At 32.4% G+C, this 24,194-nt stretch overlaps 5 protein-coding genes across 5 annotated transcripts in view; 4 read left to right on the top strand and 1 right to left on the bottom strand.

The window, feature by feature from the left end:
- LOC125847528 (uncharacterized) overlaps positions 1-24,194 on the bottom strand; it is a 126,551-nt gene that overhangs the window by 30,539 nt on the left and 71,818 nt on the right. The gene's annotated exons all lie outside the window — the stretch shown is intronic.
- On the top strand, positions 145-2,236 carry LOC125862823 (pentatricopeptide repeat-containing protein At1g08070, chloroplastic-like). Its single transcript, XM_049542977.1, has one exon. The coding sequence runs from the start codon at positions 413-415 to the stop codon at positions 2,234-2,236; it is 1,824 nt and encodes a 607-aa protein (XP_049398934.1). The 5' UTR covers positions 145-412.
- On the top strand, positions 8,767-11,677 carry LOC125847499 (transcription factor bHLH91-like). The gene is made up of 4 exons (XM_049527106.1): positions 8,767-9,657; positions 9,749-10,168; positions 10,262-10,389; positions 11,475-11,677. The coding sequence occupies exons 1-3, from the start codon at positions 8,767-8,769 to the stop codon at positions 10,361-10,363; spliced, it is 1,413 nt and encodes a 470-aa protein (XP_049383063.1). The 3' UTR covers positions 10,364-10,389; positions 11,475-11,677.
- Positions 14,351-16,487, top strand: LOC125847509 (transcription factor bHLH89-like). Its single transcript, XM_049527114.1, has 3 exons — positions 14,351-15,025; positions 15,588-16,007; positions 16,353-16,487. The coding sequence occupies exons 1-3, from the start codon at positions 14,351-14,353 to the stop codon at positions 16,437-16,439; spliced, it is 1,182 nt and encodes a 393-aa protein (XP_049383071.1). The 3' UTR covers positions 16,440-16,487.
- Positions 19,651-23,738, top strand: LOC125847490 (uncharacterized). Its single transcript, XM_049527100.1, has 11 exons — positions 19,651-20,022; positions 20,140-20,715; positions 20,819-20,932; positions 21,216-21,555; positions 21,643-21,821; positions 21,948-22,084; positions 22,204-22,299; positions 22,668-22,737; positions 22,825-22,902; positions 22,989-23,070; positions 23,493-23,738. The coding sequence occupies exons 1-11, from the start codon at positions 19,651-19,653 to the stop codon at positions 23,579-23,581; spliced, it is 2,133 nt and encodes a 710-aa protein (XP_049383057.1). The 3' UTR covers positions 23,582-23,738.

The following is a 24,194-nucleotide window of genomic DNA, read 5'->3' as shown; positions in this document are numbered from 1 at the left end:
TTTTTTATTTTTTGGAAACTCCAGGATAACCTTTCGGGTGAGCAGTGGTAAATTCTCTGCTATTCATGGTGACTGCACTAGACAAATTCTATGTGTCATGCTGACTTAAAAGACCCTATGACAAATTCTATGAGATAGTCTAGACTCAGAAGACATTAAAAGAGGATATTAGCGGATTTGGAAAATGGTTATTTGTGGATAAGACAATTTTGGTTGGACCAAAGTATTTATGCCCAATCAGCACGCTCTTCCATTGATCATGTAAAAATCTGTTCGATAATTCTTCCCGCCAAAGTCCGTCGTGATTCATCTAAGTCCCAAATTACAGCGAACAGTTTCGATTTATGGAGCTCAACATCCATATTATTTATTCTATGTGTTTCTGAATAAGAAATCAAATGTTCTAACGACCATGGCCTTAGCTTTTGGTTGCACTGTAAATTCTCAAGACCCTTCTGTCTTTCACAAAATCCAGACCAGTAACTCAACCAAACAATTCAATTTCAATACTTTAATTACCAAAACTAGTTCCCTACAGCACACCCAACAGTCCCTTTACGCCAAAGTCATATCTTTATGTTCTTCTTCAATACCCTCTAAGGATATGAGCTATATCCACTCTCTTTTCACTCAAATACATGACCCAGATATCGATGTTTATAATTCTTTAATGAAATGTGTTTTAAGTTCTAAATGTAAGGAAAATGCTTTACTTGCTTTGTTAATGTATGTTGAAATGATGTGTAAAGGGTTAGATTTGGATAAATACACGTACCCTCTTGTTATAAAGGCGTGTGTAGAGTTACGTGAGCTGAGATATGGCAGATTGGTTCATGCCCATGTGATAAAAAATGGGTTTGTGTTGGATTTGTATGTAGTGAACAATTTGATGCGTTTGTATGGTGTTTGTGGGTGTGTTGGGAGTGTAAGGAAGGTGTTTGATAGAAGTTCTGTGAGAAACTTGGTATCTTGGACTATTTTGATTCAGGGGTATGTGGACAATGGTTATTGGAAGGAAGGAGTGGATTTGTTTTTTGAGATGGTAGACGACGGGTTAAGGGCTGACGAGAGGATGATGGTTGTTGTGATATCTGCTTGTGCAAAATTAGGGGATTTGAGATTGGGACAGAAGTTGCACAAGTATGTGCAGAGTCGTAAGTTGAGTTTCGATGTGTTTCTTGGGAATGCATTGGTCGATATGTACTTAAAATGTGGTGAACGCGATGTTGCTCTTAATGTTTTCAGAGAGATGCCGATGAGAAATGTGATCTCTTGGAATACAGTAATATCTGGATTGGCTCAAAGAAAGGAGTTTAAACAGGCCTTGAGTGTGTTTAATGAAATGCAGGATCAAGGAGTAAAGCCTGATGAGAATACTTTAGTTGGTGTTCTAAACTGTTGTAGCAATTTAGGGGCGCTAGAAGTTGGGAAATGGGTGCACACATATATAGATAGAAATCGGATACAAGTAGCTGGGTTTGTGGGCAATGCTCTTGTAGATATGTATGCAAAGTGTGGAAGCATGGACGATGCCCTTAGAGTTTTTGGAAGTATGACTAAAGATGTTTATTCATACACATCCGTTATAGTTGGTTCGGCCACACATGGAAAGGCACGGATGGCACTTAAGTTTTTCTATGAGATGCTTGATATTGGTATACAACCAAATGAGGTCACATTTGTAGGTGTTCTCACAGCTTGCAGTCATGGAGGACTGGTGGAAGAGGGTCACAAGTTCTTTACAGATATGTGGAGAGTGCACAAGTTAAAACCTCGAATAGAGCATTATGGCTGTATGGTTGATCTGTTGGGTCGTGCAGGTTTGATAGATGAAGCAATGGAGTTTGTGAAACACATGTCAATTGAACCTGATGCTTCTATTTGGGGATCGATATTAGCAGCTTGTAGGATCCAAGGAAAAGTTGATCTCGCTGAGCATGTGACTGAGATACTTGTCAATATGGAGTCTGAAAAAGATGGTACATACATACTGATGTCAAACACATATGCTTCAGTCAGTAAATGGAAAGATACTTTAGAAGTAAGAAAATCAATGAAGAGACAGAAAATAAAGAAAGTCCCTGGATGTAGCTCCATTGAACTTGATGGTGTTGTTTCCGAATTTAGGAGATGCGACAAAGCCCATCCACGAAGTAAAGACATATATGTGATGGTTGAGCAATTGACATTTCATCTAATTGGTACAGAGGACGGAAGTGAGTCTTGCATAGTTTGAATGGTGCAAAGAAACTGCAATTATTACCTGAGTTGAATGGTTAGTTAGATAGGACACTTGTGCAACCACTGCTCTTCTATACATTGGTACTCTGTTTTACTCAGCTTGCCTCTTTTTCCTGAACGAAGCCCACATAAATGAAATAGGTAGCTTTATCTGAAAATGAAATTTTGTCAAGTTGATCTCAGGCTTCAATTCTCGACATTATTTAGAAGCTTTGCCACTTAAAAAAGCTTTAGGACAATTCCTTCGTACATTTTGTAACAAAAATTTTAGAATAATAAAGTATTTACACATAGCTCATGAGTCGTGGGCAATTCGTTACAAGAAACTTTTGTGACATCATCTGTGATTATTGTTTGTATACTTGCACTTTGCAGTTTGCACATCAAACATTACATGTATAAGTAAATACAGCTTGCCATTAGATTTATCATTAACTAATTGCTTTCTACCTTCTAAGCATTATGATTTGAAGTCCAGAGTTGCCAGTTAAAAGGCATGAGAGATTTTGCTTAGCCCTCAAGGAGATGACCAAGTAGTCGAAGAACTGGAGTTACAACGCGGGGAACAAACAAAAGTTCAAGCCTCAGCAAAGGTAACACACACCAAGTGATTTCTTCCTAGTTACCTTATCTGCGAAGGACTACATCTTAGTTTATGACTAAATCTCATATAAGTTATTAGTAATGCTATTCTGAATTCGATGGATATATTAATCTTAGTTTATAACTAAAACACAAAAAATTCGATGAAGATACTCATAACTGCAAACTTAGCCTCAAATGGCTTGAGAGAGGTTGTGTTGGTTGCGTTCACACAAAGATTTCTTATAAAACAAAGACAAGAATATTGTACTCAATCCTGAGATGTTTGAGTTGTGTTGGACCTAAATTCTTGTGAAACAATAGAATTTAATCAATCCAATTTATGTCGTTAAGGTGGAGAACTGAACTAGAATTCTCTTTCTTCATCGTCAATCGAAAAGACAATAATTGACGTACAAGGGAAACATGCAGTTAGCAGCAGAGTTCTTAGGTGGTAGAGCACTGTGACGTATTGGGAAGCATCTCAGTTAGCTTCTTGAAACAACAGAAAATATATCTTCTAATTTCCGTTAGCTACGGATTCGGTAAAACTCAGTATTATGTTTTAATTTGTTTGCCTTACTTTCTTTTGAGTCTGTTTAAAAAAATAATGACTCTTTCCTTTTTTAGCAACTCTTTAGTTACCAACTTTTCACGTGACATGTTTAATACTACAAAATTTAATGTATTTTGATGCATTTGACATATCTTTAATTTAGGACTACAAGATTCAAAAGTCCTCTTTGTTTTCTTGAAATCTGTGTCAAGTCAAAATATGACAAACAAATTTAAACAAAGGGAATACTAATTAATTAAGTTAGAGAGGACTCCCTCAAACATTACTTGTAATTTAAGTAGGAAAAGAGTTTAATTTTCTGCTACATTGAGTGGATTAATTTCTTTCCTTGTCTAATTCTAAATTCTAAAATATAAAAGTTTCGAACCAACTCAATTGAGAGGTGTGTCAAATTTTTATTTTTCATCCATTATAAAAAAGGAATAATTTCTCCCTAAAAAACAGAACCGGTACGTGAGTGATATGTTTGAGACATAATATGATTACGTAATTAAAAGTTTGCTTTTGCGCACTAATAGCTCTTTCGAATCCCTCTGCAACACATGAAAAGAATCACATGCTTAACTAAAAAATCAGACTCACACGTGAGAGATCAAAGACCTAATTAAGTAAATTTACAAATGCTATTTCTATATGATCTTGTAGATCAACAACTTAACTAGTGTAGGTGACTAGGTGAGCCATTAGCCTGCAGCAATAGATAATTAGTACTAATGATTATGAGTGTAACAAAATAGTTGTGATTTCCTAACTGGACGTATAAATTAGTGACAACTACTAAGGTATATTTTCGGAATTACCTAATTAGAAAAAGAATTTCTGATAATTTCGTCCATCAAAACAACATATCCCGTGTAATTCTACAACTAAAGTTTATGGAGGACGGATTTTACGCAGACGTTACTCTTTGTGGAGGGTAGAGAAGATGTTTCCGATACTTTCATTCCAATTTTTTTAAAAAAATTAAATGAGTATGTATAATTAATATTAGTGAGTAACTGCATGATCCAAGTTGGGAGTCACAAGAAAAGTGTGATCGACCTTTCAGCATATATTATAGTCAATGATTGAGCATCTACAGCTAACAACATTACTGGAAACACTTTATTTTTGTCTGTTCCCTATTGTGAAGCTATTTTTGTTACATTATGGGTAACAAAATCAAATAGGAGTACTAATCAATTATTCTATTGCTTATTAATAAAAAAGATATATAGTATATTTCTAATTTATATTAATTTTTTTCCATTAAGCAAATGTAATTTGAATTTGCGCCAGAAAGTCTTATAATATAATTTCCATCTTTCAATATGATGTTATATACGCAGCAAAAAGCTGAATGAAAATTAGGCGTACATAACTAATATTGTTATTACATTTTAATCTCATGCTAGCTCGGAGCATAAAACGGCCCTGATTAGGTCAAAGGTTCAAATTAATTTAGATAAGCCTAAAAATTATTTACATCAACTTTCTATGATTTCACATTAAACGGCGATAAACACTGGTGATGTTATCACTTGCCAATTAAGAGTTAGTAACATTTTTATATTTTTGAACCCAAATATAATCATAAATTCACAGTATTATGTAAATAAATTAATTGGACTTAGAATTCAAGTGCACTGATAAACATTATAGGTAAGAATGACAAACGAGTGGATCGAGTCATTTATATAAACGGACCAAAAATAAATTAGGTGTGAATATATATGATCGATTTTATTCTTGATATAAATAAAAAATAAAAAGAAGTTAACTAAGGGATTCATATTATCCATTACTTCTTAAATAAGATATGAACTTTTTTTCTTCAATCAAAAATAAGATATTTTATAAGATGTTAGTATTTTCTTTATTTCATTTTATTTGATCTTTAATTATATCAAAAAATAAATATTTTAATTATTTATTTGTTCATTTTAACGAATTAAGAGATTATTTTCACTATACTATCCTTAGTATTAAATAACTAAATAAACTATCAGTAATTAAATTTAGAATTTTAAAATATCACTAATAAAGTTAGTTTAGTAAAAATACACTTTTAAATTAAAACTTTCTTAAAAAGTGTGTAGGATCAACTTAAATCAAGTAATATAAAACGGAGAAAGTACTTCTTATAATTAAATTTGACTAATAGAATGGAATAAATTAATTTACTCTAAATATAAAAGATGTAGCTAATTAACTAAATCCGAATAGAATTGATTGTTACTTACTAATAATAAATTTTATTAAATATATTATTAAAAACATATATTATATTTATATTCCACTCACTAAAAATCTTGATTCCAACTATGTACATACACAATTGGTTACATAAATAATGCTAGCAGTACTTTCTACTAGGAAGTATGACATTGACTATTGTCGTTATCATGTACCTTGTACATTACACTACTTTCTCCGTTAATTTTTAATTGTCATATTAATTTTAAAAAATTTAATTTAATTAATTTTAAAAATTAAATTAGATTATATTAATTTGAAAATTTTAAAAAAAAGAAAGATATTCAAAAACTATACAAAAAATACTATAAATTACAATTTTTTTCATATCAATATGATTGAAAAAATACATCGTAAAATATTAATCAAATTTTTTATCATTTAACTCTAAAAAAGGAAATAATGACCATTAAAAGTGAACGGAGGAAGTACCTTGTTATTAGGTAGTAGTAATTAAATAGTTTAATTTTTTGGCCATGAAAAATCAAACTAGCATTCTATATAGTTCAATTTTTTTTCTTTTTAAACCAAAAAAATTTGTAGTCGCTATATTTTAGGCGTGCATCATGGGTTAATTCACTCTTATACAATAACTTACAAATCATACAAAAATTTGATGTGATGAACTCGATCGAGAAGACGGTTGGCAGAGGAAATCAATCCCTAACCAACTCAGATAGTTTTTTCTTTGTGGCTTCCTTTTTGATTAATTATTTTGCTTTCAAATAGAAACACTTGATAATATAAACGAAGAAGGGTAAACAAATGTCCTTCATTTATAGTTTGGGTCAATAATGCCTTGTCGTCAATATATTAGTCCAAAAATATCCTTGTCGTTGATAGTTTGGTCCAGAAATACCCCAATAATTACTAAACACAGGTCAAAATATTGATGTCAACATATATAGGTATTGACCTATTAAGTAACAATAATAGCATTTTTGAATTAAAATATTGACGACGAGCATTTTTTAGACCAAATCATAACGAAGAATATTTTTTATTCATTCAGACAATTGAAAGATATTTTTGACCCTTTTTCATAAATAAATTACTGTTTTATCAAAGTTTGATTTCAAAATGCACAAGGGATATAAATTGAAGTAAAAATGTTTGGAAGATAGTATACATATTCACGCAAATGGTGATATTTGTGGAGATATTGTTAGTTGAGAGTAACAATTTGTTTATCATTCTAATGACATGTGGTAAAGGGACCCACTCTTCAGTAATTTCCTCCATGCAAACTGCCCACTCCAACTAATTTAAACAGTCATATTTATGCCTACTTGTGTATAATGATGTTGTTTGTTTGAATATTTTTTTTTGATTATTTAACAAATTATCGTTCTACACTTATAAGAGTTTAAATTTTATTTGATTGGTATAGATTAAAATAATGTAAGAAGTATAACATGAAAAATTGATTAGTGTAGTAAAATAATGTTATATAGGATTGTTGTTATAAAAAAATTATAATAATGTTACCGAGGGAAAAGAGATTTTGAATTCAGGTTTTGACTATAAAATTGTTTTTGCTAGAGAGTGTGTTGTCTTTGGTGTGAGTTTTTCCTAGACTTAACGTAAATTTAAATTTAGTTGGGATGGATATCAGAAACCAGGGTGGACATAGTATAGTATTGAAAATTTTTGTTCGATAATTGGGGTTTGAAAAAGTTCTATAATTTTATCATATCATACTAATTAGGTATAATTTGGTTAGTACGATAAATTGATAATTATAATTTGTTTGACTTCGATTTTCATATACTAATATGATACTTAATAGAGAATTATGACTTCAATTTTTCAATAAATATCTTAATTATACCATACTTACATCTTACACATGTAAAAATAATCAAAAGAATGTATAAATAATATCCTTCGTTAATCAATATACGGAAAAAATATTTCATCCAAAATTGAATAGTTAAAGTTTCAATATCTAAAATCTATTACTTCTGTACTAATACTATTTTATATATTTTTAGTATTATAATAATATAGATGAGTTGTATACATAACATATTTTTCTTACGAATATCGAATACCGTTATGGATGGCAATGGAGTGGGACGGGGCAAGTTGAGCTTAACCCATAAAATTTTTATTCCACCCCGCATCCCACCCCACCCCACCCAGTACAACCTTAAACCCGTCCCGCCCAGCATAGCCTTAAACCCACCCTACCCCGCATCCGCCTCGCCCCATTGTCATCCCTAAATACCGTACCAAAATACCAAAAAATTTCCCATGCATATCATAATATTGAAACCGCGATATCAAAACTTTCAATGTCGATATGAAATCCAAAATCTACCATATCATGCCCAGTCCTATCAAACACCGAGTAGAAAATAAAAACTAAAGTATACAAGTTACAACTTTATATACTATATATTTGGTTTTCAGTCTCCTAAACCAAAACCAACCAACCAACCTTTATTAGCNCCCGTAAAATTTTTATTCTGCCCCGCATCCCACCCCACCCAGTACAACCTTAAACCCGTCCCGCCCCGCCCCGCATAGCTTTAAATCCACCCTGCCCCGCATCCGCCTCGCCCCATTGTTATCCCTAAATACCATACCAAAATACCAAAAAATTTCCCATGCATATCATAATATTGAAACCGCAATATCAAAACATTCAATGTCGATATGAAATCCAAAATCTACCATATCATGCCCAGTCCTATCAAACACCGAGTAGAAATAAAAACTAAAGTATACAAGTTACAACTTTATATACTATATATTTAGTTTTCAGTCTCCTAAACCAAAACCAACCAACCAACCTTTATTAGCCAATCCCACAACAGCATCTCTCATTCTCTTTACAATACTTTTTCTCAAAATTCTTCCCTTTTTTCCCTTTTTTGTTTTCTGTTTCATCTTTTCTTCTTCATATTATGGGACTGTTTGTTCAACAGCTTCCCTTGTTTTATCTCATGAAGTTCATCAGCTATATACTTTCTTGATTGCAAACTTTTAGTACTATAAGTTTAGGTAAAGTTATTTTTTTTTTTTTTGCTAGAGCAGTAATGTTTAATTTCTTGAAAATGGTATCTTTATGTCCTTTGTTCTGTTTCACAGGTCTGCAGACGTAGAACAGAAAAAAAAGCAAGAAAATGTATGTAGAAGAAAGTGTTTGTTATGATCCTGCTACTCATCATGTGCAGCATGAAGGATTAACAGAAGATGTTTTTGCCATACAAGAACATACATATCACAACAACAATAATTCCTCCCAACAAGATGTGGCTGCTGCTGCAGCAGCGGCCGCGTTGGAAATGGAATTTCAGCAGCAAATGAATCTTGAAATGGAACAATGTTACAATAATAATAACATGCAAGATCAATCTAATAATAATATTATTAATCAAGGGTTGTCTTGTGATCAATCGAATTGGGGAGAAATGAATTTTCCTCCATACCAAAATCAAGAACACAATGATAATAGTAACAACAACAACAACTTTCATCAGCAAGATTTCTCGAATCCGATATCTGAACCTCCATATTTAACAACCCCTGATCTCCTTAACATGTTTCCATTACCAAGATGCTCACAATCATCGTTACTTCCTCAAAAATCCCCAAATTTGTTAACTTCACTAGGCCTTATTGGTGACATTGATGGCGGCGGTGCATCAACTTCAACTGCAATATATGATCCTTCTTCTTTAGTACTCCCATTGAATTTACCTCCACAACCCCCTTTACTAAGAGAATTGTTCCACTCTTTTCCACATGGCTATGGCTTAAGAAACTTGAGAAGCAACAACAATACTTCTTTCTTTAATGGATTGGAGGAACAGGATCAGGGTTTATACCAAGAAAATGGAGAAACAAGGCCTTTTGACAATGGGATTTTTGAGTTTTCTGCTGGTATGAATGATATAGCCAAAAATAGAGATGGTATAAAAGAGACTAAACATTTTGCTACTGAGAGGCAGAGGAGGGTGCATTTAAATGACAAGTATAAAGCTTTGAGGAGTATGGTTCCTAATCCAAGCAAGGTATAATATACTAGTTCACTCTTAATCTTTTTTTTTGTTTAATATGATGGACTACTTATCGATCGATACCTTGTCTTTTTGGTGTTGATAGAATGATAGAGCATCAATAGTGAAGGATGCAATTGATTACATCAATGAGTTGAAAAGGGGAGTGAATGAGTTAAAACTTATGGTTGAGAAGAAGAGATGCAATAAAGATAGGATTAAGAGGCAAAAGACAGAAGGTGGTACTATTTCCATGGATGGTACTGATGCAAAGCAAATAATGGATGAAGTGGAACAATCATACAATGGGAATTCATTAAGGAGTTCATGGCTTCAGAGGAGGTCTAAGAATACTGAAGTTGATGTTCGGATTGTTGACGATGAAGTTACTGTCAAACTTGTTCAGCAGAAGAGGATTAATTGTCTTTTCTTTGCATCTAAGGTTCTTGATGACCTTCAATTGGATCTTCACCATGTTGCTGGTGGACTTATTGGTGATTACTATAGCTTCTTGTTTAACTCAAAGGTTGGTTTGATTTGATTTGAAGGTGTTTACATTTAGAATTTCCCATGTTGTGTTGAATGTTTTTGTCTAATCATCAAATTTATTTATATGCAGATTTCTGAAGGATCAACTGTGTATGCAAGTGCAATAGCCAAGAAGCTTATTGAGGTTGTGGACATACAGTATGCAGCAATTGCATCAACTAACAGCTATTAATTAAGTTTTCAGCTCTTTCATTTATGGTAATCTTTCTTCTTCCCTCTTGTCATATTATTTGTTGATGCTACTTCGTGTTCTCTTTTCCTTCTTGTTTTGTTGTGTTTTATTTGAGCCGACGATCTATCAGAAATAACTTCTCTACCCTCATAAGGTAGGGGGCGAAGTTACGTACACACCACCCTCCCAAGACCCTATTTGTAATATTTCACAGAGTATGTTGTTAGTTGTTTATATTAGGGAGAAGAAAAACAAAATACAATGAACATAAGAGGATTAGACCACCAAATAAGTCTTGGCATACTTATATTTTGTGTTTTTGATCTCTCTGTCCTGATTTGTTATATGCAAGATGAACGTTTATTGAAAACAATATTTCTACTTTTACTAGGAATAAAATTGTGTACACATTACACTGTTCAAATTAGATTTATGAGATTACATTGGATATATTATTGTTGTTGATATCTCTGTCCTGTGATGGGACTCCTATCTAACACATCATTGGAATCATCTTCTTATGAGAAAAATTTGTTGCAATTACTATATTGGAATAGATGAACTACATTATTTGAGCATCATCAAAAGGGAAATTATGGATGTCTCATTGTCTTCTTTCAGTTTCAAGAGTTTACAGTAGTGGGGGCCATGTAATAATGAAGAATATGTAGAAAAAATTCAAAAATATGAGTCAAATAAAAATTTATGAGCTTTCAATTTCTAAATTTGGGCATGTTTTCTGAAGTACACCCAGACAAGCAGTTAGAAGTATATGCATTTTGATTATTTTGTTTTTAAATATGAATTTGGTAAGCATTTAAAAAGTGTAAGAAGGCTTCTTTTGTCCACTTTTACAATAATAATAGTACTAATAAAAAAGAACTTGAAATATTTCTCTCAATTGCTGGACCACTTGTTGTACAAAATAAATGGTATACCTTGCTTTATCTTTCTCGAAATTCGAATGATATCACATAAATTGAGAAAGAAAAAATATTTATGTTTTAATCGTTCGATTTTTCTGGTTTGTTTCATGTTCTATTTATCTTGATTTTTGTCACATTTGATTTTCTGACAGTGGCCTCATTTTTCTTTGATATGTCTATTGCAGATTAATTTCTAGAAGGTTTAAGCAGCCAGAGTGGATGATAGTGATTAATTTAGTGATTTAGGAGTAATAACTTTGTTGAAATCCATGAAACAAACACAGGATTGGCTAATTTACTCAAGTTTAATTTGACATCTTTAATTTCTAATAAGGAATATATATGCTTTGGCAACATAGTATTAATTAATCTATGTAGTTAGTGTAAACAGAAAATAGACTTCTACACTTTCAATATCATATCGTGAATGGAATTATTGTATAATTTTTTTCCCCTTCTATTTTGGTGTTTCTTTATTTATTTAATTTGTTTTTTCATTCGGGGTTCGAAGCCTGCATTAGAGCCCTGAATTCAAATCATGCAAATGGAGATGGCGCTCCCAACAGAGATTAAGGATGAAGTAATTTCACTATTGCACCACAAACTCATATTGATTATTTTAGTGCATCTTAACTTAAATAATAAACCTATTAATTCCATCTTGTCAATTAATAACAACTATATGTTTATCATACTGATAATGGAAGATGTGGTTGATAAAATAAAAAGGCTTAATATATCAATAGCCTCTAAAATTCTGAGTAAATTTAATTTGGACACTTAAATTATGATTTATTTCAATTGAACACCTAAATATATGATAAAAAATTTATTAGATACTTTCAATTCAAAATTTTAATATATATTTTTGCATGAGTTCTCAAATATATTTATTATGTAGATAAGTTAACTAATTAAAATATGTGATTGACTTTAATTATGCGAATTGGTCTCAATAAGTCGTACAACCATGGAAATGTTCCAATTGAGGATAATGTGTGTAATTGAAGGAGATGACATCTTTCAATTAAATGGTTAACTATGAACATACAAGATCACACGTAAAAGTTTATTCAAAATTTAAACAGAAAGTGTCTAATGAGAACACTTCATTTTGTATTCAGGTGATTAGCTAATTCCAAGTGCCTAAATAAAATTTGTTAACAAATTTGAGAGGTTATCGATGTATTAAGCCAAAAACAAAAATAGTGAGTCAAAATGTTGATGAAGACCATTACCAATTTGAGATAAACAAGGGTACAAATAAGAGATGCTTGTAGGCTGTAGCTTCCCAATAAAAATTGTGCTGCAGAAGATCTGTGTCTATGTATATTATGCAGTTACACTGTTTTGGAAAAACACAAATGTGCACCTTCCTATTTAGTGGGCCTTGTCTACATGTTAGTTTCTTGCTAGTTTACAAATGTTTTTTTTCACCCGGTGTTTGAAGTCTATGTTGGAGCCCGACTAAATTATGCGTAGGGATCAATAGAAGGTGATGCTCCCAATAGATTTTTTTCATACTCAGGGCTCAAATTCAAGACTTCTAATTAAAGGTGAAACAGTCTCATCAATGCACCACAACCCACCATGTTGGTTAGTCTACAATTGTTATCATTAGGGTTTTTCTATTTGGCACTACAATTCAAGGCTTCAACCATGTTTGAATTGGTCCAAGCTTAATATGTTAAAAAGAATAGGATAGAAACAATATACGGTTGCAAACATGAAATTATGGAAAAGAAAAAAAAACAAGAACAGTTTTATTTCCCAAAAAACACTTTTCTATGTTTCAATTTATTTGTCTTACTTTCTTTTTCAATTCGTTTCATAAAGCACGTCTCTTTACTTTTTTGAAAACTCTTTAATTTTAACTTTTTACCTAACAGATTCAATATCACATGATTGAAAAACATTTTGTTACATTCTACATATCTTTAGTTTAATATCAAAAAAATTAAAAAAATTCTTTATTTATTAAACACCGTATCAAATAAAAAACCAAACAAACAAATTAATACGAAGGGATTACATATTTGGCATTAACTGTGAGTAAGTTGTGGTTATAGACAACCCCACTTCTCCGAAGACACCGAAACAAAGGACTTTATATTATAACCTAGCTACACATGCAAAGCTTCTTCTTCTTCTTTTCACACGGGGTTTAGAGTTCACGTTGGAGCCCTGACTAAATTTGAATCATGCACTGCAGGCTCATTTGGGGGTGACACTCCCAATAAAATTTTCTCCATGCCTAAAACTCGAACTCGAGACCTCTGATTAAGAGTGAAAAGTTTTATCACTGCACCACAACCCAGATTGATTACACAAGCAAACCTTTATTAGTGCAACAAATAACAATATACAATGTCATAATGTACATAACTACATACTATAACCCCTCTTTACACTTATTAGAATCAGAAGGAATATTGAATAAAATTGAAAAAAAAGGATCTTTTTATTTTAAATGTAATTATCAATGTTGCCAGGACCAACTATACATACATAGCAAAAGATCAAAGAAATATGTACTGAACTGTAACTGGACACAGAAAATAATGGTGATCTTTTATTTTTCTTTAGAATTTTCACAGCAAATAAATCAGTCTCTCAACCTCTTTGAGATAATAATAAGATTTGTGTATATTCTATCCTTCTCAGACTCTGCTTTTGAGACTATACCGGGTTGTTGTTGTCGTTGTTATAGTACTGCAAATCAAGTTGCAGAAACAGAAACTACTGGAGTACGGAGATGATCAGAGGACCCCACTCTAATATTTGGAATCTCAGTAACAAACTTTGTCCCAAACACAAGAAAAGCCATTACTGTCCTTTTTCCCTTTCTTCTACCTTATAAAGGCTATACCTCTCACTACTTTTCTCATTTCTTCTTTTTTGAACTTTTCTTCTCAAATACAACTGCTCCATTCTTCATTTTTCCTGCTTCAAACTTGAGTTTTCTGCTATTTTTCACTCTTTTCAACAACCAAAAGTAGTAGTACTGGTACTATTACTACTGGTGTAGTGAACAACAATATTTCATCAGAAAGGGTAAAGAATGTATGCATCACAAAGTTTGTCTTTTCATCCTACTTCTGATCATCAGCAAGATGAAAAAAGTTTTCTTCAAAATCATATTGCAACATCTGGATTAGTGGAGCTGCAGCAGCAACAGTTGCATTCTAGTGAAAACATGAACTTGAATATGCAATTAGAATTTGGGCATGACCCCAATAACACAAGGTTTCATCAAAATTGGGAAGAAATTAGTTTTAATCCTTACAACAATCAACAACTTAGTTACCCCATTTCTAATCCATCAAATTTCTTGAGTACTACTACTCCATCATCATCATTAGGCCTTTTGGCAACTTCAACTAATCTTTTTTATGAACCCCCACAATTGAATATGCCTTTAAATCTTTGTACCCCACAATCTAGTTTGTTCAAAGAGTTGTTTCATCTTTCTCCACATGGGTCCTCCTATGGATTAGGAAGCTCTGGGACGGGTTCTTTGTTTAGCCATGGTCATGATCAGGAAGAGGTAACAGGTAGTTTGTACCATGATGGGAGTTTTCATGAGTTAAGTGGAGATATGATGATCAATTCTGCAGCTATTAAAAAGAGGGAATTAGGTAAAGATATCAAACATCATGCTTCTGAGAAACAAAGGAGAGTTCATTTTAGTGACAAGTTCCAAGCATTGAGGACTTTAATCCCAAATCCCTCAAAGGTATGTAAGTGTTTAATAGTCCTTAAATATTTCATGTTTAGTTTTGTTGAAAACAAGTCCCTAAGTAAATATTACTAATAGTTGTACCAATGAGAGCTGAGAGTCTGTCGAAAACATAAGTCTGCATACACTATATATGCCCTCCCCAGACCCCACTTTGCGGGATTTCATTGGGTTTTTTGTTGTTGTAGTACCAATGAGCCTTTTAGCACCAAATCCTTCTTCTGTTGGTAAATTTCATTTTTTTTGTGAATTTTGTATGCTTTTATCTTGTCTATGTTGTTCTTACATTCTTGTGGAATCAAAAGAAAATGAACTTGTTCGATTAGGAAAAATATGAGCTATAAGTTTTATTATGCAATCAATCTACATGATTTTGGAAGTTCAAGAATGAAGTAGCATCAATTGTTGTTCTAACAAAATTTTGGACTTAAAAAAAAGGGTTAACTTGCATTGGGATTAAAACAGCATACCCAATGTAGTCCTACACAATGAGGTATGGGGAGGTAGAGAGACTGCTTCCGAAAAAAGAATTGACATAATTTAATTTTGTGAATAGCAGAATGATAGAGCAACAATTATCGCGGATGCTATTGGCTACATACATGAGCTGAAAATGAGAGTAAATGAGTTAAAAATTCAAGTAGATTTAAAGAAAGAGAGAATCAAAAGACAAAGATCAATAGTAGAAGAAGATGGTGCAGTGATCATGGAAGCTAATCAAGATGATCAACAAGTGATGATGAACAAATCTACTAATTGGCATCATCAAATAAAATCTTCCAAGAATACTAGTACTGAAGTTGATGTGAGAATAATGGAAGATGAAGTGATTGTTAAACTTGTTCAACAGAAGCAAATACTGAAGGGAGTGAATTGCCTTCTATTGGTATCAAAAGCACTTGATGAGCTTCAGCTGGATCTCCAACATGTTGCTGGTGGGTTGATTGGAGATCACTATAGCTACCTCTTAAACTCCAAGGTGCTTCATTATCCCCTTTTCTCTACACTATTTACATTACTCCTTCTGTAGTTTGTTTGTCTGATATTGACTTGACACTGAGTTTAATCAAAAACTAAAGATATGTAGAATGTATCAAGAGTGGTCTTAAATATATCGTGTGGGATAACTGGAATATAGAGTTGCCAAAAAGGGAAACAGATCGATATTCTTTTTGAAATGGATTAAAAACAAAAGTACAATAGATTAACAAATTGAAACGGAGGGACTAACTAATATATATTTTTGGCTTCATGATGTCAAATACTTGTGATTTTATCATATGTATGTGTTTAAAATTAAGTATTATTTGACAATTTTATGCAGATTTGTGAAGGTTGTACAGTGTATGCAAGTGTAGTAGCTAACAAGGTTATTGAGGTTTTGGACAAGGAACATGCAGACATTAATTAAGTTGGAGGTCTAGTTTGGTCTTGAAATATAGACTTTCTTTAATTTATAATTTCTACTACTTTTTGTAATACAATGATGAAAGGTATAACCATATTTCTCTGATTTGTTGAAAACTAATTCGACTAAAATATGACAATTTTAATTTATTTTGTGATTACTTACACTGAAAAGATCTAGTGTTAATTACTGCATGGTTAATAATTTTATACTTGCACTTGAAAAGATATCTACTCATCCATATAGATTGTGATAGAATAGTTTGGTTGGGTTTTCTTCATCCTTACTCAGGCCTCTCATGTTCCAACTAATTATGAAAATGGATTTTTTTTTAATTAGAAGCATCATTCTCTATGTCTCCCAAAAATTGGTCATACAATGCGCAATTCTAAATTTAATCAACTCATTATGCACAACTCCCCAGACTTTGTGGCATAACTAAAAATTCATTCAACAATCTAAAATGACATTTGATAATTATTAGAGCAACTTTAATTTTAAGGTAGCTAGAGGTGTTAAATGAATGGACTCAAAAAATTGTCTCACCACTTGTGTATCCCAGAAGGGAAACCAATTCCAAAGCATCTAATTTCCTAGTTTGACCTTTTTCGAATAAATAAATAAATCTGACTTCAGCAAAAACATTTTAATGTGTTAAAAATATACACCTTCATCCACTTTTAATTGTCATAATTTTTTTTTTAGAGTCAAATGATAATAACTTTGACTAATAATTTTTCATCATATTGATATGCAAAAAATTGCAATTTATAGTAATTCGTATAGTTTTTGAATAGTTTAAAATATCAAATTAATGTAATCTCATTTAACTTTGAAAATTAGTCAAATTAACTTTTAAAGGAGTAATAACTTGTATACTCCTATATATTTTCCTCCTCTTTTCTTCATTTCTAAATTCTAATATGCCTTAATTATTTGGATCTCATGTGATCAACACGAGCTCACCATGGTATAAGTTAAATATTACAAATTCCAATTACTATTAGTTTTCTTTCTTAAAACATAGCGTAACGGTCAAATACTTTGAAATAGAGACAATAATAATCTGATTTAATACAAACGTCGAGTGTTGTTAAGTTTTTCGAGATAATAATAATAATAAGTTTTGTCCTGAAAGATAATTGTCAAGGTAGAGAATAATTACAGATGATCTCATCTGAAAGGTAAGTCGCCAAGTGATACGCTGCGGCAACTATGTACACATTTGGAAAATGACATAAATAATTAAACTAATTAAATGTATTTTTAATGCAATTAATTATACAGGAAAAAAAAGAAAGAATAATATAATATGGGGAGTTCAAGCTTTGTAATTAGTAGCATTTTAAAAAAAATTTGTGGAAATCCCAAAGTTTCACCACACGTACGTACCCTTCGAGATATACAATAGTCAATACTTAAAGAGTTATATTTGTAACAATTTTGACCCAATTAAGTTTTACAAAGTAGGCTGTTATTCTCTATTGAAGTTTTTTTTTATCAGTCCAATTTGAATTGCAGTGAAATGATTGAAATTCCTTCATTTTTAATTAGAGATTTTGAATTTGAAACTCTAAATTGAAAAAAGAATCCTCTTGAATGTGTCATAATTCACATTTAATAGTCAGTCGAACCCCAATATAAATATTGAACCGACAGAAAACATAAAAAGGTAGGTTTGGAATGAGATGATGATTTAAATATTATTTGGAGTCGTGATATGTTTGAATTGATCAACTTTTGACAGCTACTGCATTGACAAGGTTATTATTTGTAATTTTTTTTATTTTTTTTTAAATATTCCTTTTTTTATAAAGAAAACAATTTAATAGCATGGAGAAAAGCTGTTCTTTTTCTTTTTTCATTTATGTAAAAAGCTGAAAATTGTGTTTGTAGGATAGGATGTCTACATCATAAATCCATTAATAGGAATAATGACGTCTACTTGTTTTACTTTTTAGTTACTTGTTTTACTTAAATTACATTTAATACAAGTAAAATATATACCCATCGTAGGTGAAGGAAACTACGTATGAATTAGTGAAAAAATTATTTCATTAAGACATTTGATAGTAAGGGTTTGAAATTTAGTTGCTAAGGCAAGTAGATCTCACATAAATGGTAATTCAATTCACTCGAAAGGAGAAGAGCGTCAAACAATCTCAATTCTAGCTTTAAGGGGCTTTGTAGAGCAGGCAAATGTTCAAGCTAGTCTACGTATGATTCCTCATTTGGTTCCTAAAACATAAGGTGAGTTATTGATTTACTCTTGAAGTGACTCAACAGTGGAGCATTACACAATTAAGTTACCTATAAGATAATTATAGATAAAACCTAATATAAAATGACAAAGCTAATCAACATGACTTATTTTTTAGAAGATAATCACATATAGAATAAACATCGTGGCGCGTTTGGTACAGAGGAAAATGCTTTCTAATTTTCTCATATTTGATCGGTCAAAATGTTTTGAAAAATATTTTTCTCTAGAAAAACAAGTTTTAGAAAAATGAAATCCCTTATAATAATAGGAAAAACAAGTTTCATAAGTAACGTGAAATTCATTTGTCTTCTTCCCAACCACTCAACGCCCCCATCCTTTGACTTCCTCGAACCCCCACTCCCCACCTCATCCAACCCCCATAACGTTTTTGCTAAATTACAAATAAATGCTTTTATAGTGTTGATACATACATAGACATTAAAACTGGTGTTAGAGGATGTGATACACAGCACAAACACCCCTGGAAATGGAAGGAACCAAACAATAAAGTTAAAAAACTACACATAAATTAACCTCAATTAGTCAGCTGTTTTTGCATGGACTATACTTGTTTACATTAATAGTACAGCCACGCAACAGAGCTAGGTAGGCCGAGGGGATTTCGATGATCAATTACACTATTTATACATAGTCAAAAATTATTTTTGTGTATATATAATAGATGTTGAACGTCTTTAGCTTCTTCATGTGTTTACTTCATAGTGAAAATTCTGACTCCGCCACTGTGTACACTGATGATCAAAAAAGAAAGAAAACATTGTTAATAACGTAGCATCTCTCAATGATCACCCATGGACCTACTGTAGAAACAAATCTTATTATTTTGTTTCATTCACATCAAACATTTTGATTTTGTTAACTTCCATAGTCCTTTTCAATTGATCCTACAAAAGAAAAAACAGCAAAATTCAATCTCAGCTCTTCAATAATATGTCGAAAGATCCATTGATCCCGCGTTCAAAATCTGTTCCCTGCAGGATATCAGAAACTCAAAATGTCAGATCAACAAATTCAGATGACTCATTGAAACCATCATGGCATAAAAAAGTCGATGAGGAAAGAAAGAGAGGGTCATCGTCTTCAAAAAACTCGAGGAGTAATAACCTCGATGAATTCAACAAAAGAAATGCAATTCAAGAAGAAAAGAGATACTCTGCAAGAAGTCCATATTACAAAGGACTTACTGATTCATCCAAAGAGATTAATCGACAGAAGTCCTTAGCAGGTAGTACTCCTGGGAAAGATAGCAGCTTATTAGGTTCTTCAACAAGTAACAGTTCTAAATCAAATTTAGCTATCAAGGTACGTGTTATTGAAGTTTCTGATCATCTCATCTTAAAAGCGTAACTACTTGTGTTAAAGAGATCCAGAGCGCATGACTATTAATCACGTAATTATATTTATGTTATGTTACAATAGGTACAAGAGTGGAGTGCATCTTACTTTGTTCGCAAAGGCAAAGAAGAACGAGCATCCTCCTTCTTGAATGTTTCTTCGGGGAACAAGAACATCCGTGATCCTTCTTCATCTGAGACAAAAGTAATCAGAACGACAATCGGAGAAGAACTTGGTATACATTCTAAAGGAGTTAGAAGAAGAAGCAAAAGTAGAATTTCACAATTAGATCAGGGGAAGCCTTTGAGGGAGAGAGCATCAGAAATGCAAACAAATAATATAGTACTACTACCTGCAGCCCCTGCCCCTGCACCTGCACCGCCAGTAACATCACCGATAAAATTGTCATTACCATCTCCACCACCAACTCCATTAATATTACAAACATCGCAAGATGAAGAAATTGGATCAGTACTACTACCATTACCAGCTTCATCAACTCAAAATGTCGACGATGAAAAAGATACCACAAATGTGAAAGATATGACAGTTCCTGAAAAACAGATTGACAAAAGATTTACATGGGCTGACAAGTATAGGCCTAATGCTCTTAAAGATTTTCTATGCAATCGAAATATTGCACTGGAATTGAAGGCTCTGGTATGAAAATAATCCTTCAACAACTTTTTTTTCGGAATTTTGCTTATTGATAGCAAAAGAATACTAACACACTACAATCCTTTTCGATTATAAAATTTTGCAGGCAGAAACAGATAGTAGTATTCGCCATTTCATATTTGCAGGACTGCCAGGAGTAGGGAAAAGAACCATGATATTTGCTCTGCTTCGTAAAATTTATGGACATGATAAAGTACAGGTATGTTTATGGATTCTCTTTAAAGCTACAAAAATACTAAAAGTTCAATTCAGAAACTGTGTTGTGTTGACACTTCAGTAATAAAACCTCGATGTGAGGAACGATAAATTACACGAGTATAAAGTCACTTCAAAGATTACTACAAACACTGTGCATACGAGTGGAATTAGGAACCTGAAAAATGAGACAGGATATCTGTTATAACAACTGAAAAAACACTAATAAAATAGAAAATTAAACGTACATTTCCATGATTAGCGATGATCTCTTTGCTTTTTTACAGGCAAGAGATAAGTGCAAGGTGTTCCACTTAAAGGTATCAATCCCCTACCATCTTTCTTTCTATTGTATTTCTTTCGATAAGTTAGGCATACAAAACTCGGAAACTAAGGTTCAGAGGCCACAAAATATGAAGATAGTGAAAGTACCTTATTCTCAAAATGCATTTCAGGGAGAATCAGTTCCCAGCATCAAAGTAAATGTGAAGGAATCGAACAAACATGTTGAGATCAATCTCTCTGAAACTAAAGGCTATGAGAAACATGTCCTAGTACAACTAATCAAGGAGAGAAAGCACAAATCATCCAGCAGATCTGCACCTCCAAATCCTGATAACTGTAAAGGTATTACCGCCTTCTTTTTTTTTTCAATTTCTAGCTAGCACCGAGAATTGGACATAATGTTATCACTTTATTTTGTAATGTACACAGCTATCATTCTTGGTGAGGCAGACAAGCTATCGACAGACGCATTGTTATATATCAAATGGATGATAGAGAGATATGAAGGCTGTTATAAGGTCTTCTTTTGCTGCAGCGATAGCACAAAGCTCCAGCCAATTAAGTCTATTTGCAAAGTTTTTCATCTTCAAAAACCTTCAGATGATGAGGTTTGTACACATAGTTCCAATATATACATTGAGAACATAAAAGATATTTTACATAATCAGTATAATACTTAGACATAGAGATTCAATAAGCATAAATTAACTTGAAAAAGCATTTCTTGTTGACAGATTGTAGACGTCTTGAAATTCATAGCACAACAGGAAGGAATACAACTACCACACCAAATGGCAGCGAGGATTGCTAGTAACTCTAAAAGTAACCTACGCCAAGCAATTCGCTCTTTTGAAGCTACCTGGCACTTCAAGTAACGTTTTTATAGAGAATTTAATTTTATACATTCGTTTATCTGGATTGTCTATTTGCGAAAAGATTCATCTTTTGTACTGTCCACTCACTAACTATAGGAGAATGTGTTATTATCAGCACTTCCTTGACTGAGAATCAAGAAATCAAGACAGGGTGGGAAGACGACATTGCAAAGATCGCTAAAAACATAATTGAAGAGCAAAGTCCAAAGCAGTGAGTATAATTTCACATCATCAAAAAGTTATTATGTGACACTCTTTTTTTTTAGTCTGTTTCGAAAAGGATAATATCTTTCTGTATTTCAAAACTCTTCAAACTTACATGATTTTACAGCCATATAAATGTTACAATATGCTTAACAAGGGTGCTTTTGGTATATGCCAAAAATCATTCTTTTATCCTTAAAACTTTGTGTCCAGTCAAATACTGTCATATAAAATGAAACGGAAAGAATACATTGGAAGGACATTTCTATGACTATGAGGGCATTATTTACTTCATATTGAGGCTCTTCCTTGACTCCCCAATTACGAGTTTCCAGCACTCAGAATAATAACATCAAGAGTTCATTTCTCTCTCAGGCTATACGATATCCGTGGGAAATTGCAGAATTTGATAGAGCACAATGTATCTGCTGAGTTCATCTTTAATGTAAGAGCTTCTTTCTCCTTATACCTTTTGTTTGAAATAATTGAAGCTTTTCACTAACTTCGTTTTACGCCATTCTGTGATATGCAGACTGTGTTTGAAGAACTCAAGAGTAATTTGGATGACCAGTTCCACAAAGACATGGACATTCTGAAAATGAAGTATAATGTAAGGAAGTTTACACATTTCACCATTAAAAGACATTATCATAGAGTCAAATAATTAACTCAACATTTCATTATTCCTTCTTCCAGATAAATTCAAGTGATCACGATCAGGGTAAAAGTGATAACGATGCAGTAAAAAAGATTGTTCACAAATTTATGAAAATTGAAGGTAATACAAGCATTTGAATTATTTGTCATTATCTTGGAGGACTAAACCTAGACATAATAACTATTGAATCTTATTTCACCATAATATTCTATGGGTGCGGAACTTGCCCAGTTGAAATCTTGTCCTACATCTATTTATCCAAGATGAGTGTGCTCCTCTACTCTCATCTGCAAGTTTCGTTAACTGTAACAATATCTTTTGTAAATAACATGCATCTTGAAACCTGGACAAACATAAATTTTTAGGATTATATATTTTCACCTATGCAGCTATGCTTATACTTTCTTGACACTTTAGATTCACCTTTAGGCAATATGTACAGAAGTACACCGATAAGTCATACTTCAAGTTTATATAACGTCTGATTTACACAAGAAATGTGTTTAGAATCAACGTTGATTGACTCTATTTTTTCACTGCAGAGTTCACAGCTAAATTCATGAGCTGGTATAAGATTTTTGTTCTGAAGAAAGGAAATCAGAACCCCATCCTCAGCAAAGGGGATATATAGTTTGGAAACAATTTCCATTTGAGTGATAAAGAATTTATAGTACTTTTCCCTATCACTTTGCTTGGTTAATAATTTGGTAATTCAGTTGTAAAATAAAGTGGCAAAACTAGCCCAAGCACACAGTTTTATGTGCTTTAAGAAATTCTATCATCCTGTAAAATTATGTAAGATAAATAAAAAAGAACAAATGAAGATTATGTTTTCATTATTTTCGTTTTAAAAAGAATGTCACCTTATCAATGGTCAATGTAATGATATCGATGCTCATTGTGAGAGATCGCAATTGGTGTATGCATGCAATCTCAGCCTATGCTCGGACTCTTCAAAAATGTTGATGGGTGCATGTCGAGTACTCCAAAGGTAGTGCATCTTTTGAGAATCTGACATGGATGCGGCAATATTGTTGGAGAGCTCGAACAACATAAATCTCAACTCGTCCTCTCTCAATGCCCTGCACATATTTCACCAACATCAATAGCAATTCCATCAACTACCATGAGTTGCATTCAGTAAACAAAAACCTATGACCTTTTAGGCATTCGTTATGTGATGGACTAAAAAGAAAAGTAAGACAAATAAATTGAAACGAAATGCATATTTTTACCATGATATT

This window comes from Solanum stenotomum, chromosome 1 (genome assembly GCF_019186545.1).
Source record: "Solanum stenotomum isolate F172 chromosome 1, ASM1918654v1, whole genome shotgun sequence".
NCBI classification, from domain to species: Eukaryota; Viridiplantae; Streptophyta; class Magnoliopsida; order Solanales; family Solanaceae; genus Solanum; species Solanum stenotomum.
Note: the sequence above shows the minus strand (reverse complement) of the source record. Positions and strands in the feature narration are given on the sequence as shown.